This window comes from Trichechus manatus, unplaced genomic scaffold (assembly GCF_000243295.1).
Source record: "Trichechus manatus latirostris isolate Lorelei unplaced genomic scaffold, TriManLat1.0 scaffold00001, whole genome shotgun sequence".
In the NCBI taxonomy this organism is placed as follows: Eukaryota; Metazoa; Chordata; class Mammalia; order Sirenia; family Trichechidae; genus Trichechus; species Trichechus manatus.
The window spans coordinates 32542335-32558728 of NW_004443937.1; the positions used below are offsets into that span (position 1 = coordinate 32542335).

A 16394-nucleotide genomic window follows, 5' to 3' on the forward strand; every position below is an offset into this window, starting at 1 on the left:
CTAGCGTGGAGAGCACGATGGGCTACAACTCCTAGTCCCCAGTTCCTTCCACAATATCTGTGACCTGCTGCAAGTAATTTTTCCACTTGCCTCAATCACTCAGGAACCTCTCAGACACAAGCCCATGCCTCCCAGGACTTTATCTGTCCACGTACACTACAACTAGAAATAGTCAAAGCTGCTTTTATTTGCGTACAGTCCAATTTGCACTATGAAACAACACACCTTAGGTCTTGTAATCACGTCCACATTTTCAATAATTCTCCTGAATGAAGGTGGCATTTTGTTGAGTATTCTGTGCTGCAAGAATTCTTGAGCTTTATGAAACATCAAGCCACCTCCCACCACCAGGATGGAGCTGTACATCTTCTTTTTGGTATCATCAGACGCTGAAAAGAAATGATAATCCACAGTTTTTCTCCATATCCATCACCACCCTAAGCCAAGTCATCATCATCTCTTGCTTGGACAACTACAATAGCCTTCTCAAGATCTCCCTCCAACCCATCCTCCACAGTGCAGCCAGAGTAACCCTGCCAGACACAAATGTGAGCATGCTGCAGCCCTAACGCCCCACCCTGCCCACCTCCTCACTGCTCGTAGGATTAAGACCCAAGTCTTTAAGGGGCCTACGAAGTCCAATGTGGCGTGATACTCACTCACTTCCCAAGCCTCATTCTCACATCCGCTTCCTTTGGCTCTCTGCAACCAGCCCCTCTGGCCTTCAACCCTCCTACCACATTGCCCTTCACAGGCTTCTTCCTCTGCTTGGAAGGCTATACCATCTGTGGCTGGCCGGCCCCAATTTATCCCCTTAAATCTCTCTCAAGTGGCTCTTCCTCAAGGAAGCCTTCACTGCCTCCCACCTTCCATGCCTCTCCCTAGTTAGTGAAAATCCCTTATGAAATTCCTCAATTAGAAGCTCTCACAGTCAGCACCCTTTAGTTCTACCTTGTAGCACCTGCCATGGTTTTAATTTCACATTTGTGTGATTATTTGACTTATTTTGGTCTTTTCCATTAGGTTGTATGCATAATGAGGCCAGCAACCCATTTGATTTCCTCAATACTGTATTCCCAACACCTAGCAATCAAAGCACAAAGTAAGTGCTGTTAGTTTTTGAATGAATATGCTACAGTGTACAACTATACCCAACCTGAAGCAATTCACTTAATTTCTAATGCCTGGTCTCCAAAAATGTGCTTACAACAGCAGTCTATGCTATGAAGGATGGCTTTATCCAGGCCCAGAGCTTTCCCTTCAAACAGCGAGATGGCAGTCTTCCTGGACATCAGCGCGGTGAGGGCCTCCTCAGAATCATTGCCAGCCATCAGGCAGTCTCCCTGGGAGGACCCCAAATCCACCTCCTGGGAATGGAGTCTTTCTGGAAGATCAGAGGACTGGCCACGAAGATCCCCTTCAAATCCAATGGGTTTGGATGCAGACTTTCGGTCAGCAGTAGCTTTTGCAGACTTTAAATGATCAAAAGGATGATCAAGTAAATGATATGACTACGACAGAACACTGCTAATATCCTCTAGCGAGATCCCACCCCCACCCCCACCCTACTATTATAAAAGAAGGCCTATTACTGTGGTGCAGAGAGGAAATACACCACAGTATATAAACCACCACCCAGTACTCACTCCCAGATATCTCAGGAGAGGTGGTATACAGAAGATAAGGATGCTCTGACAATCCCAAAGCCATCACAGGCAAGCTGGGTAGGCCTCAAAACCTTACTATCATTGGCTGGATTTTAAATTAGAATGTGAATGTAGAAGGACTTTTTTCCTCCTTAAATTGAGTTTTTAAGTGGAGTATTTCAGTGGGATTCATGGGCCAGTGGCTGTTACAGAATCCTCATTTTTAGATCTTATCTAACCATCTTTGTTTGCCTCTGGGACAGAAAAAAGACTGAAAGAGTTAACAGTCCTCTTCTACTCTCTCTCATGAGCTGCTGATGTTTCATTAGCTGCTAAGAGCTTTAATTTGCACCCCATGCATCAAACATCCTATTACTGGGACCAGCTTTGGACAAAGGAATTCAGCTCTTTGCCTAAGCCATACCCCTTTCACATTAAAAAAATAGGTAAGATTTCACTAAAAATACTTATTACTGGATAAATATTCAAAAGTATACAATGTAAGTAAATAATATGCATCAGATGGAAGTGTCTCCATTAAATTAAATTTTAAATATGTGGAGTAGTATTCTGAAAAATGGATTAATGTCTGCTGAATAAATAAATCTGTAATCCATATTTTAAATTTAGACTTCATTTCATCTACAGTTCTGAAAATAGCATCACCATTAGTATGGTGTAAGATTACAATGATTGCAGTAATCCATTAATTATGAGCAAACTCCTCCTTCAGGGGCAAACCTGTCTCCTCCTACCCTAGAATTACTGCACACCTGTTCTTGCTTGCTCTGAGTGGCCAGCAGATAATGCTCATCATGAGGATCCTCAGGATCACCCTGGGATCTGTGCTGTAAAGTTGTCATTTTCTGTCCAACAATTCCAAAAGTTGCTGGGTAGAACAAAGCCATTGGAGCCTGTGCATGGAAGGATAAGAGTGATCAATAAAAGATACTGCCTCTTGAGACAATGGATCCACTAAATTCTGTTCTTCCAAAAGCAAAACTGGCAGGTCAGATCCCATCAGTAAGACTGGGCAGCATTCCCTTTTGGGAGTAGCATTATTTCTTTGGTTCACAATGGGCCAGGAGATACACTCATCATCCAATTAAATGGGTGGTATGACACCATGTGAGAGAACTCTCAAAGCAAATGTAAACTAAGTGCCCAGCAATCTATTCTACAATTTCCTAGTAAGAACAGTGCAATCACATAGTGGCTAATGAAAAAGATGGTCCTCAGCTCTGTTCTAATCGGTACTGTATCAGTTGCTTAAATGTTGGTTTAGTGGCTCATATACAACCAGCTGACATTTACCTAATGAGGATTCCAGCAAGTGCGTATTCTCTCAGAGTGACTGAACCTGGATTGCCTCTTTCTACCCATGAAATATACTCCCAACGTTACCTGGAGTTTCTCGTCTCCTAATCGAAACTGGTAAAGCAGGGCTGGGGAATCAGGATGTCGAATCTGAAACTCATGATCCTGTAGCCCAGAGATGTCCTGATTCCAGGAAAGATGCAGTTAGTAAATCAGTAAAAACACATGTAAACGCCGCAAATTACTCCTAGTTAAACCTTTCTACCACCTAAATCTCAATTAAAAGCTCACCCTACAACTTTCTACCACTCCCACTGTAACTTAATAAAACAAGACTTTAGTTATATCTGGCTTCCTTCCTTTATTGTTTCTGAAATTTCCACCATCTACATTTCTATGTTTCCTTCATTATCAATATATGCTAATACAAACAATAACCCAAATCAATAAGCAAATTCCCTTCTATAACTGGGAAATATTACCTGTCTTTGTATGTTTCTCATTTTTTGTATTCAGAATTTTATTACTTGAAAAAGATCTTTAAAAGTCTAAAGCAAAAAGTATAAAAAGGTAGCAATCCACATATAGTAATAATTAAATGTTGTTCTATTACAATACTACGACTGTGCTATGCTCCAAATTTGCCTTTTTATTAAATGTCTGTACCTGTATATTTACCTGTTACCATTCACTATTCCTAAAGATTTACCTTCATTCTTTACCAGAAAGGTCACAAACTCCTAAAGAGAGAGAAATCTGCTAAACTCTCTTTCCTAAAATAATAAACCGTGTTTTCCAGGGCCTGAAACACAACCTCACTGCTCTGCTCTTACCCACAAACTCCCACTATTCCTTAAGAGCTTCAGCTTACAGCTTTATCAACTTGGGTTGAAAATGGTAACATAATATTGTTAAATTTTTAAATATCTTAAATTTTTCTTAGAAATAAAAATGATCAGCAATATCGACTTTGCTCCCACCTGATCTAAATGACAAAAAGTTTCTTTAAGGTGCTGTAGAAGAAGGCAATCCATTTTGTTTGTTAACTGGCATTCTCTGTACGGGAACCCAGCTCGCTGCATTAGCCAGTAGAAACATCTTGACACATCAGATCCGCCATATGCCAGACAGAGGCTAGAGTTAAGAGAAAAGAGCAGACGTTTCATGTGTTGTTTAAGAGGGTGCAAAGGGTGTTTCAAGAACTCAATTAGCCACAGTGAAACACAGTGGATTTCAAGAAATGTTTGTTGTAAGAAGAGACTAAAGGATGAAAGAGCAGAATGGATAGATAGATGGGAGAGAAGGTACTCTGGCAAAACCAGTGGTGGGGCCTAGGAGGGATCATGTGGTTTGCAAAAAGTAACTAAGAAACAGAATATACAATACTGAATCCAGCTTGTTTCCAAGTCAATATATGCTTACCGTATGAGTACAGTTGGAGTGTCTTCATTAGCATGTAAAGGTAGCAAGCATCGATATCACAAGACAAACTTACGGGAGACAAGCTTAAAGAAAACTCTACCCACTAACTGAACATTTCTACGACTTGCAGAAAACCACTGTTAGACTATTTTAGTGGTAGGAGAACCAGGATTAGTGTTTTCTCCACAACTTGAGAACGAATAGCATTAGATAACTAAAACAATGGAGGAATCAAAAAACTCATCTGGGGTTTTAGAATGCATTGTGATTAGGGGTGAAAGGTAGAAGACTAACCTTCCTCATGGACTGCTCAAGTTCTCTTTAAAATGTTTTATGCCTGGAGGCGTAGACTACCGAATGTGGGGCCAGGAAGAAGACATCTCAGGAGCACAAAATGCTGCAGAGGACCTGAGTGTGCTCACTTAGGCTGCACTCATCTCAGGAAGGACAAGTAGCAAACCTGCTTCTGATAGCTAATTTACTCACCCATGTATCAGTAATGACATCATCAAGGGACTTGGCCACCATGAAGTTACTTCTCACTTGCTGAATGCCATTATGACAAGAAAAGCAAATACCCAAGACACTCACTGGCTAGAGAATTCAGACTTAAAACTTGCCTAAATAAAGCTTTGCTGTGAGTGTATAGTCACTATCTCTATGCAGACACAGTAAAAGACAAACAGCACATATGTGTCCTCTGAGGGAAGCACACAATACCTACTAGGACATTCAGGATTGCTGATGTGAACTCCTACTAGAGAGTGCCAATGGGAAGGGTAAGTCATTTGTTTAGCTAGCTTTGCTAGAATTCACACTTTCAAAATCTTGCTGGTTTCCTATGCAATGGTTTTGCATATATAATTTCTAATATATAATTTTTTTCTAACTTGTGATGCTTTAGAGTCGAACAGCCTGCACGGGAAGAGGGAGTGAGGAATGCCATCACCCAAGTTCCTTACCGAGTGTTGCGATGAGAGATCCCATCCTCTACACAACATACACTTGTCTTCTGGTCCCCAACATCTACAATACATGTGCTGCTTAAGCCACTTCCAAAGGTGGCACACACAGACTCCTGATGGACCACGATCCCTAGAAAACAAACGCCAGAGAAGCGATGAGCTGCGAGGAGCAAAGATCCTTAAACAGATGATCAACCAGAGTTAGGAGTGTAGGAACTTCTGGGTAAGGGTACAAGCAATTTATATAAAGTATCTGTGACACTAATTCAGGTGTTCTGAGGGTAGTTATGGTTTTCCTACTTTTTAAAGAAAATTCCATCTTGTATTTCATAATGACATAAGAAAATCACGTAAATGGCATTATGATATAGAGAGGTGATAAAAGAATGAATCTAAAGGAAGAGTGGGCACTGAACCTGTTCCGGGGTCACAGGGATCTGTCTTGTACCATTTGACATCTTTTTAGACCATATGGCTTTTAGACCATACCTCTCAGGATGAGCATTCAAATACATCAGTGAATTAGTTTAACTTTGTCATTTAAAAGAGAAAAATGCCTTTAAAGTAGGTTTCACTGGGAATACCAGACATACCTGAAAAGCCCATCTTCATTAGGATCATATTCACTAATTCTTTCACATGCTGTTTATTATAAATATCAGGAATTAATAAGATACATCTATAATACTGAAAAGAAAGAAAAAAGAAAGATAAAAGGGTTAACACTCAATTCCAGTCAAAACAATTTCACCATACTTGTCTTCAGAGATTTTTTCCAAGAGTAGAAGCTATGGTTAGAGGCTCAGAATAAAAACCCATCCCTCTCTGCTACCTTTGGGGTTTTATAAAGAAACAGAAAATTATGGTTTTTACTTCTGAATTATTTAAAACTTGAGAAATGAAAAACAAGACAACTCGTGTCTGGATAAGGACCAAAGAGAAGGCATAAACATGTACAAGCTTCTTATACTTTTGCTTTGCCCCCACTTGCTTATTACAGAGCCGTAGAGTGACACACACACACAAAAATAAACAGAGTAAGAAAAAGGGAAAGCACCAGAGGGAATTAAGTGAAAAAGAAAAGATATCCTCACCACCTTAAGGCTGAGAATGCTTCAAGAAGGGCACTGTATCATGAAGAACGCAGTAATGTGTGCTCTTATTGACCAAGAATCTTAAAGACAATCCAAGTAACTGGAATTGTAACTCACCTTTAAATCTTTCAGTGGGATTTCCAAGTATTTTTGTATTGCATGAGACCATATTACTTCAATATCTGCCAGAACAGCCGTAAGGGAGCCCCCAGGTCCTGGGTGAATATTTAACTGACCTCTTCTGATGGGCCAGTGAATATTGTAACAGTCCAGTGGATTAACATACAAGGCCTAAAGAAGAGAGAGGAGGGAATGCATTGTTGAATCTCTTCTCTTGGCGTTTTCAAAAGACTCACATCCAAAAATCTAAGGCCAGAAATTATCACTAACATTTGCTGAACGTTCTAAATGTTCAGAGTGGAGTTATCTAACACTTCAGGAGCCTGTGTGAACATCTGGTCCTCAAAAAAGGATTAGAGAATACTAGCAAACAACTAGAACTGAGTGGCAAAGTAAATGAATTTTAGGACGAGGATCAGGTTTTTCTTCTTCTACTTCATTGTAAAGAAATTTCCTACCTCTTCTCCTACCAAATACTCAGGGTGATGAGATGTGTTTGTCCACTTATTTCCAGAACAGTGATCTAAAATTGCAGGTCGCATCTGCTTGTTGTAGGAGCGTGCCTGAAAATAAAGCATCAGAAAATTCTCTGACTTTATGAAAGAAAAAAAGGGGGGGGGGGAGTATAAGAGTTCCTTTTTCTCCACTAACAGATGAGATACAGTGGCAGATTTTAATCACAAATCTAAGATATTTGGTAAAACGTTAACGGTTCACAAAAGGATTCTCTTGTTCTTTTCCACAATCTTGATTTTTTCCTGTGATTTTAACGCCTAGGCTGTGATTCACAGCCAGTCTAAAATTAATACCATATTCTGTTTGAAGTTGAATACAAATTTATTTACAACATTCATTTCTAATAGCTTGTATTGGTTTATCGTATTGAACTGAAGAACGCAGTAAGAATACAGCTTCCCAGCAAGACTCTGGAATTATATACTTAAATGAGACTCTCAGGTAAACTGTAAACTTTCATCAGCCTGCCTTATAAGAACACCTTATAAACTACCTGGTTTGCCGAAGTATTTGTGACACTGATTTAGGTATTCTGCAGGTGGTTATGGTTTTTCTTACTTTTTAAAGGAAATTCCATCTTGCATTTCATAATGACATAGGGAGATCACGTGAATGGCATTATGATATAGAGAAGTGGTAAAAGAATAAATCTGAAGGAAGAGTGAACACTGCACCTGTTCTGGGGTCACAGGAATCCGTCTTGTACCATTTGACATCTTTTTAGACCATATAGCTTGATCCACCATTTTAAGGCCATTTTGTCTTTGTTCATTACTTTCAGGTTTCTGGGAAGAAGAAAAAAAGATGACTGGTATAAAGGCAAACTATTAATTTAATCCACCAACAGGAAATGCTCCCTCGTCAGTAAGTAGCATTTCCTATTCTTTTATCATATGTATTATTCTTAAGAATGCCAAATAGTCTTTTTACTCTTTATAAGGAAGTAAAAAAAGAAATGCTTACCATAAACCAACTATTTGCAAAAATCTATAACCTGAAGTGACTTTTAACTGATAAAAAATTTCCTAGTACTAATCAAAGCATATGTTGTTAGTTGCCACTGAGTCGATCCTGACTCTATATTTACAAAGTATTTTAGAGACTCTTCCATACATCTACGTAATTCCCATGTTTATAATTTTGTAACACTATTCATTTTCCTTCATAAATTTTATTTTGTTTAATCAACAAGTATTCCACTTATTGGGATACTGTAGACAACACATTCATAAATATCTCTGAAGAAATGTTATTGTTTTGTTTTGAATTTTATTCCTGAGATTTATTCCCTAAAGTAGAATTATAAGATGCAAAGGTATAATGAGTTTTAAACTCTTATACTGTCAAATAATATATAAGCTACTGAACTTACATACAAGGAGGCCTAGTGGCACAGTGGTTAAAGGGCCTGGCTGCTAACTGAAAAGTTAGCGGTTTAAACCCACAACAGCTCCGCAGGAGAAAGATACGGCAGTCAGCTTCCGTAAAGAATTACAGCCTTGCAAACCTTACAGGGCAGTTCTACTCTGTCCTATAGGGTCAAAGAGTCAGAATCGACTCAACAGCAACAGGTTTTTTTTTTTTTTGGTTTGGTCTTGCATACATTTTGCTAGTTATGCTAAAAAATGGAACCCTAAGGCTTAATATCAGAATTATAGAAACTGCAAGTTCCTGAAATTATCCTTGATTTGAAACTTGCAAGTTAAAAGTGGACTGTGATGCAATCTATAGACTTAACACCTTTCATGAAAAATAATCTTAATAATTACCATCTGTAAAATAGGATAGAGTAAATGCTTACTCCAAGGAAATACATGTTTTTGCCTTTAAATTATAGTTTGATATAGGACTGTAATGAGTGCTTATTGTAGCAATTCACTCTGTTAATGGGCTGAAAATGTGAGCTCAATTTAAACTCTAAGTATCTCAAGACAAAAATACAGCAGTCTGATAATAAAGACACAAATATATCATTTTAAATGAGTGACAATTCTGTACCTTCCATTAAAGATTACATGCATCATCACTGAACTCATCCGATGGGTTTAAAAAAATTGAATTTACTTCTGTGATAACTAACTCTTTACAATTCATAATCGCTAGCTCAGATGAAAAATGGTATTTTATAACTCTGAATGATGTTATTACTTTAAGACACACTAAAGCTATGAAGAGGTTTACTCAAGTTTACCGGCTACACTTCAGCAGCTAAGCCCTCCTATAGAAAAAACCTTGGGCTTTCTCTCCAGGTCTTCCGTCTCTGACTTACATTTAGTCCCTCCCTTAGCAGCCAGTTGTCCTTGTATAGGGGCTGCCCTGGTTGTTTGTGTCTTCTTGCAATGATGTGAGGAATGCTGGCAGGAAGTGTGTCTGTGGCTCGACCAATCCTCAAAGTTGTTGAACCCGGATGAATGACAACGATGAAGTTGCTCTGGATTTGCTACAAATATAAAACATAGAAGCATGAGCTGGTAAATAATATGCAGGTGACAAATTAAATACCATACAGGTAATAAGCAAAACTAAAAAAATTAGTTTCCTGTAATGACTACTGAACTCAAAAATATCAAAATAATTCGGTAAAGGGTATTCTTTGAGAGGTATCCAATCACTGCTTGCTCTCTGCCTAAATGCAAATTCATTCTGTATCTCTGTGTTCCCAGGATCTGACTCATAACAGAAGGCTCAACAAATACTTTTTTAAATGAATGAAACCAAAATTATTTAATGCAAATCAATATATAATTATTGAGCTTTTATGTGCTAGGCACTCTGAGTACAGTGGTGCCCAGGGCAGACGAAGTCCCAATCAACAGAGAACTTTCTGTTTACTGAGGAAGACAATTAACAAGTAATAAGAGCGTGGGGAGGACCAGGACTGTGAAGTCCTGGGTTCTAAGGGAACACACAGTCCAGGGCAGTGATTTCCCAGCCTATCCTTAAATCCAAATCACTTAAAAACTTTTGGAAAAAACGAACAGATTTTAGCCTCCACTATAAATTTTCCCAGTCAGAATCTCCAGGGAGAGAACCTAGGAATCAGCAATTTCAAAAAGCTCCTGAGGTGATTACTATGACCACTCTGGTCTGATAACCAGTGGTTGAAGGGGTCAGGGAAGAAATTAATGTGAAGACTGAATTATTATTTTATAGTGCTGAAAAGTAAGGCTTTATAAATCAACCATTCAGAGGGTGTTTATAAAATGCATTTTAGTCACTGTTTTTAAATCACCGTTTCCCCTTGTTGGTTCTACGCTACTTAGCTGATCTGGCAAGAGCCTGGGATTAAAAAGCCGGAGTTCCAGCCCCTATGTCAGAAAACTTTGCTGCATTTCACTATCACTCTTGGATCCCTATTCTGGAAAAATTCATTCTTGGGGGCAAGTGAACAAGGACTGATAAAACAGCACAAATTCAGGAGAGTGAAGTGGTAACTGTGGGCTTTCCTTTTAGACGATATTTCTTTTAGCTCTGTAATTCTCAAGGGCACAGAATATTATCCAAACCACTTGGGGTATCTTTACTACACACACTTGTTGAGCTCAGAGTTTTGAGAGGAAGGAGGGGAGGAAGGGACTTTGACGGTGTGACAACAGGAATCCCACTGCAGAGAACCACAACTCCAGCCTGACTTAGCCAGCACCTACTCCACCCTGCCCTTCAGCTACAGTTGCCTCCTTTTAAAATATTTCAGTTGTTTTCCAATAACAGTAAGTCCAGAACCCTCCAAGATCTAGACCTTGCCTTCCTCCCTAGCCTCACTCTAGAACCTCTTCCTTTTCAGTCTCTATAATCTACCCAGTCTAGATTTCTCTTTGATTCCTTAACTTGCCATGCTGATGACCAGGCCTTCACAAAGGTGACTCCCTTTGCCTGCAATGTTCTATCTCCCAGCTAAATCTTACTCCTCCCTTCAGGTCTAAAGTTAAATGTCATCAGAAGAGGCCTGGTGGTCCCCGATCAATACAATTTTATAGCACTCCTTCTCTTTTCATGACATTTATGACTTTTATTTGTCTGCCTTCCCAACAGACAAACTTCACATGAGAAAGGCCCATTTCAGTCTGGTTCACTACTCATTCCGAGCACATGGCACACACACTGGCTGAATGATGACATCACACTCCTGTGGCATAGTGTTCAACAGTACTTCCCAACCTTGTTTGTGCTATGGCAGACAAAGGAAAGAACATTTGTCCAGCAGACTGGAGAAAACAGATGAGGCTGCCTGCCATCAGTGATACCTGCACCTCATTAACAGCACACAGGCTGCAGCACATGGATTGAGAGGCTCTGAGGTAATAAATGTGGTATGGTAAATAAATAATGATATGTCAACAAACATTTTATGAATTATCTATTTTAAAGTGTATTAGAGAAAAAAAAAAAAAAAAAGTAGCCAATATAGCCCACACATCACTTCCTGGATATTACTGCTTAACACAAAATTAAGTATATCTATAAGGGATCATAAAGGGTTGCTATGAGTTGGAATCGACTCGACGGCAACAAGTTTGTTTTTTTCTGGTTTATATGGGATCAAAGTGATGACAGCAACTGGAAAGATTAGATACAAACTTTAGGGGGCAGGGAGTTTATGTTAATGGGAGAAGAACAACTCAAAAAAGGAGGGTGAGAACGGATGCACAAGTGGAAGAGTATAATCAATGTCACTGAATTGTACACGTAGAAACAAGTGAATCGGTGTCTTTTGCCGTGTATATTCTCAACAATGAAATAAAAAAAAAAAAGATTGAGTTAAATATGTATTAAGCAAAACAGTACAGCTGCCATTTGAGAAAACCACTGTTATAAACTGGCAAAAGTTAAAGAAATGTTGCTCTAGTGGTTAAGGGCCCAGGCTCTGGATTCACAGATATGGCTTCAAATTCAGGCTGTGCCACTTCCTTTATTTGGATGAAGTTCTACCTCATACTTACTGTGAGAATTAAATGAGTTAACCATGTAGCTCGGAGCCTGCCCACAATAAGCATTTAGTGAATGCTAGCTCTTAATAATATGGTAAAGTCTTCCAAAGGCCTCCAGTGCCTTGAGGATACTCCACACTTTGGCTTATATGGCCCTCATGATATGACCCCGGCTAGAATCTCCAGTCTCATCTCTTGCTCCCTCCTCTTCCTCAATTCCAGACATCCTGATCTACTGTGTACCTCCAACACTTCACATTCTCTCTTGTCCCCAAGTCTCTTCCACGCTCTTCTCCCTCCCTGAGACTCTCCCCTCTCCCTGGCTCACTCCTAATTATCCTGGTCCAGTCCAGATATCACGTCCTTTGGAGAAACAGTCCCTGACTACCAAGGCTTGGAAGGTACCTGCTGTGTGTACCCAAGACCTCTCTGTATGGCCCTCTGCAGCTAGCCCATTCCACACCATGCTCTGTATCTGTCACCCTAACCCCAACTCTGAGCTCTCCCCGCTAATCTGACTTAATCTTATCCTATTTTTTAACACACAAGCTCTTTATGTTTATTTAGACAAATGCCTACCTTTTCTTTTGGTGAAGGCTTACAGAACAAATAGTTTCTCAGGAAACAGTAGTACACACATTGTTTTATGACATTGGTTAACGACCCCACAACATGTCAACCCTCTCCCTTCTCTTCCTTGTTTTTACACTTGAAATGACTTCCACTATCTGAGATTTCTTTAACAAAGGGAAAAACCGAGTTTCTAAATATCCCTTAACAAGTACGGGTATCCCAGGCACGGAGCAAAACTTTATCAGCGATCTTTTTTCAATCCTCACAGAACCTGGGAGGTAAAAAAACAAAACAAAAAACAAACACCAAACCTGTTGCCGTCGAGTCGATTCCGACTCATAGCGACCCTGTTGGACAGAGAAGAACTGCCCCATAGGGTTTCCAAGAAGCGGCTGGTGGATTCGAACTGCCGACCTTTTGGTTGGCAGCCGAACTCTTAACCACTACCCCACCAGGGTTAACTTGGAAAATAGGTGATATCAATGTCCTCGTTTTATGGCCAGGGAAGGTCCTGCTCAGGGATGAAGCCCTTGCCGAGCTCACAAGCCAGTGGGTGGAAACAGGCGGTCGAAACACAGCCTGGGTCCGGGTCTTCTGCCCCTGCAGCCTCGGGGCGACCTCGCCCGCCCCGCTGCGCGCGGCGCTTCCTGGCCCTCAGCGTCCCGGCGAGCTACTATCCTGGAAGGAACAATCCCTCACACACTCACCTGAATTGAGGTCTGGAGAGCAGATACCCGAGCCTTTTCCGACCGCCACCACGCCTCCTCCGTCCCAGCAAAGCTCGGCGCCCCCCAACCCGGGCCCGCCCCCAGAGCCTCACCTCCTGCAGAGACTCCGGCACCAGCGCGGGCACGATGGGCCGCTTCACACCGCGCTGCTCCTTCTCCTTCTCCCCGCCCTTCTCCTTCCCGTTTTCTGTGTCCCCCTTTTCTGCCTGGGTCATCGTGGCCACCCACCTCTTCCCTCAGGGCCGCCACCGCAGGGGCCCTCAGGGCGGAAGAGCCACCGCCCAGGCGCAGCCTTTAGGCCGGCTGCCCATAGTTAAAATGGCCGCTGCAGGAGTTGCCCCAGAGCATTCCGGGAAATTGGGAAGGGCGGGGCTGCCAGGGGAAGACGGGGGCGGAGAAGGGGTGTACTTTGCGTGGTTGGTGCTGTGATTGGCCCTAGCTGTAGGACGCCTGCAACATAATAGACTGGTTAACTGTTTTATTTTGAGCGGCTTACCGTGGGCCAGCATTATCTCACTTCGTCCTCACACTTGTCTCTTCTCCTGGCTTCCCAGACACCGTACATGCTGCTTGTTCTCATGCCTCACTGGTTATGCTTTCCCAGTCCAGCCTCTGAGGCTGGGATTCTCTGGGGCTAGGTCTCCTCTCCACACACTCCTTGGGAGATTTTATCCAGTCTCATATGGCTTTAAATATGAAAACAACTTGCAAATATATATTTCCAGTTTGGACCTCTCCCTGAGATCTCAACTTATAACCAACTGTCTATTTGGTATAGGCATTACAAATTTATGTCCAAAACAGAACTCTTGATTCCTGCCCTCCCCACTCCAAAAAAACAAACAAAAAAACTGCTCCAATCTGCACCACCTCAGTAAAGGTTAATTTGATTCTTCAGTTTTCCTCATTCTCTACCTCCAATCCTTCAGCAAGTCCCGCATTGTCTTAAATACATCACGGATTCATCCATTTCTCTGGATTCTTACTGCTATTACCTGGTCCAAGCCACTGTCCTATCACTACAACAGCTTCTCAACTTCCTGATTCCAATCTCATCCTCATACCACTTGTTCTTCATACAGGTGCCCAACTAGTTTTAAAAATACTATGTAGTTAATACGATGTACCCAGCACTCCACTTAATATTACCAATGAGTTATTGTAAATAAAATCAGTTGTCACACCCGTGCTTTAAACTCTCATGATATTCCTTTGCTCACAGAACAAAATCTAAACTAACCACAGACTGTAAGACCATACTTAATCTAGTTCCTACCTACATTTCTAACTTCACCTTGTATCACTCTCCTATCTACACGTGCTCTTTCAGCTTCTCAGACATGCCAAGCCCTTTCCCTCATTGGGCCGTTGCACTTGTTGCTCCACTTGCCTTGGATGCTCTTCCCTCAGCTTTTCCCATGGTTGGTTCATTCTCATCCTTTGTCTCAACTCAAATGTCACCTCAGAGGGGCCTCTCCATTGTCCTCTCACCATCCTGTTTCCTTTGAAGCATGAATTAGTCTAGTTATTTTGTCTGTTCACTTACTGTCACCACACCACAATGTAAGCTCATGGAGAAGAGGAACCTTGTCTAACTTATTCACCACTCTTACCTCCAGCACATGGCAGGGACCCAATAAACCCTTGTTGATTAGATACTGATGAGTGAAGAACCCTTTGAGGTAGGAACTAGTTAATCCCCATTTTATAGTTGGGTGAACTGTAATGAGAGAAAAGATGTAGCAGCGCTTCTGAAAAGATGACAGACTTGGAAAAGAAACCCTATGGCGCAGTTCTATTCTGTCCTGTAGGGTCGCTATGAGTAGGAATTGACTCAACGGCAGTGGGGAGAAACTGTAATGACATAAAATAACTACCTCAAGATCACAAGCTATTGAATGTCAAAGACAAGATTTGAACACAAGCTCCACACTACAGTAATCTGTCTCACATGCAGATGCAGAATGAACAGTTAAATCCCAAATGTGGCTGGGAGCTCTGGGATAAGCCCTGAGGGACAAGCCCAGCAGCAGTCATCATGGGAGGGTGGGGATTAAAGAGGATCATGGGTCACATGCACAAGGCAGCCATCAATACAACTGAGCCAGCATCCACTAAGACTCTGCTATGGTCTCTTAATACAGCATAAGGTTGAAGATTTGACAGAATGACTCTGCCATTCACTAGCCGTACAACTGAGGTTGTTACAAAACTTTACTGAGCCCTTGCACTTACCTGTATAAACAGATATCAACCTACGTCAGTTTGTCAGAATTAAAAATATACAAAAGAAAATATCTGACACAGAATCAATAAACTGTTGCTATTTTCATAGTCCTTATCTAAAACTTATAATTGCTTGTTTCCTTATCTTTGAAGACCAGGGTCTCATGCCACTACACTCCATTTTCTGGCAAATAGCAGGTTTAAATAAATGCTGATAATAGGATATAAAAAGGCTTCCACTTGAAAACTTTGGTTTCAAAGCCTGTTAAACCCTGGAAGTAGGACTAATGGTATCACTAATTTTTCCAATACTTATTTCAGAGACTATTATGTGCAGATACTATTCAAAGTACCAGGGTAAACAAGACAAAATCCCTAAGCTCATGGAGCTTCCATTCCAGTGGAAGAATATGTAAGTTACTAGCAATCAGATGGGGTTTAAAGCTAATAGGCAGTATCTTAAGCAATGGTTTAGAATTCAAATTTGAAGCCAGAATTGTGTAGCTTAGTTTGTTGGCTATGGCTTCGTTAATACCTTGATAGTTTTATCCATAGCAGATCAGACACATTAGATCTATGGGACAAAAATGTTTCAAGATAAAAATGAATTCAAGAGCAGATACTGTATGCATACTAACAAAATAAATACAATGTGATTTATTTATAAATGAAAACAAATTAACAATGAACATTATTTCAGAAGCTGAAAAAGGAGACACTAAGGTGAGGCTAATAGTACAGAGTACACAGCCTTTTATTTTCTTCAGATTCAGATTTTTGTGTTTTAATTATATAAAGATGAGGAGCCAGTTTTGCAACCTAAAAATATTTACTTATTAAAACTATATTAATGCTTTAA

At 40.7% G+C, this 16394-nt stretch overlaps 1 protein-coding gene across 2 annotated transcripts in view; it reads right to left on the bottom strand.

Annotated features, from left to right (window-relative positions):
• ACTR8 (actin related protein 8) overlaps positions 1-13619 on the bottom strand; it is a 17093-nt gene extending 3474 nt beyond the window's left edge. The window contains exons 1-12 of one of the 2 annotated variants that reach the window (XM_004368625.2): positions 13402-13619; positions 9350-9520; positions 7755-7865; positions 7023-7127; positions 6562-6735; positions 5944-6037; positions 5348-5480; positions 3944-4097; positions 3051-3146; positions 2420-2560; positions 1208-1472; positions 226-389 (exon numbers count right to left, since the gene is read on the bottom strand). In XM_004368625.2, coding sequence (XP_004368682.1) covers positions 226-389; positions 1208-1472; positions 2420-2560; positions 3051-3146; positions 3944-4097; positions 5348-5480; positions 5944-6037; positions 6562-6735; positions 7023-7127; positions 7755-7865; positions 9350-9520; positions 13402-13524 — 1731 coding nt within the window. In that variant the 5' untranslated portion in view covers positions 13525-13619. Of the gene's footprint in view, positions 1-225; positions 390-1207; positions 1473-2419; positions 2561-3050; positions 3147-3943; positions 4098-5347; positions 5481-5943; positions 6038-6561; positions 6736-7022; positions 7128-7754; positions 7866-9349; positions 9521-13288; positions 13310-13401 lie in introns of those variants that run through there. The other variant, XM_023727356.1, reaches the window with a different exon arrangement.
• Between the last annotated feature and the right edge of the window lie 2775 nt (positions 13620-16394).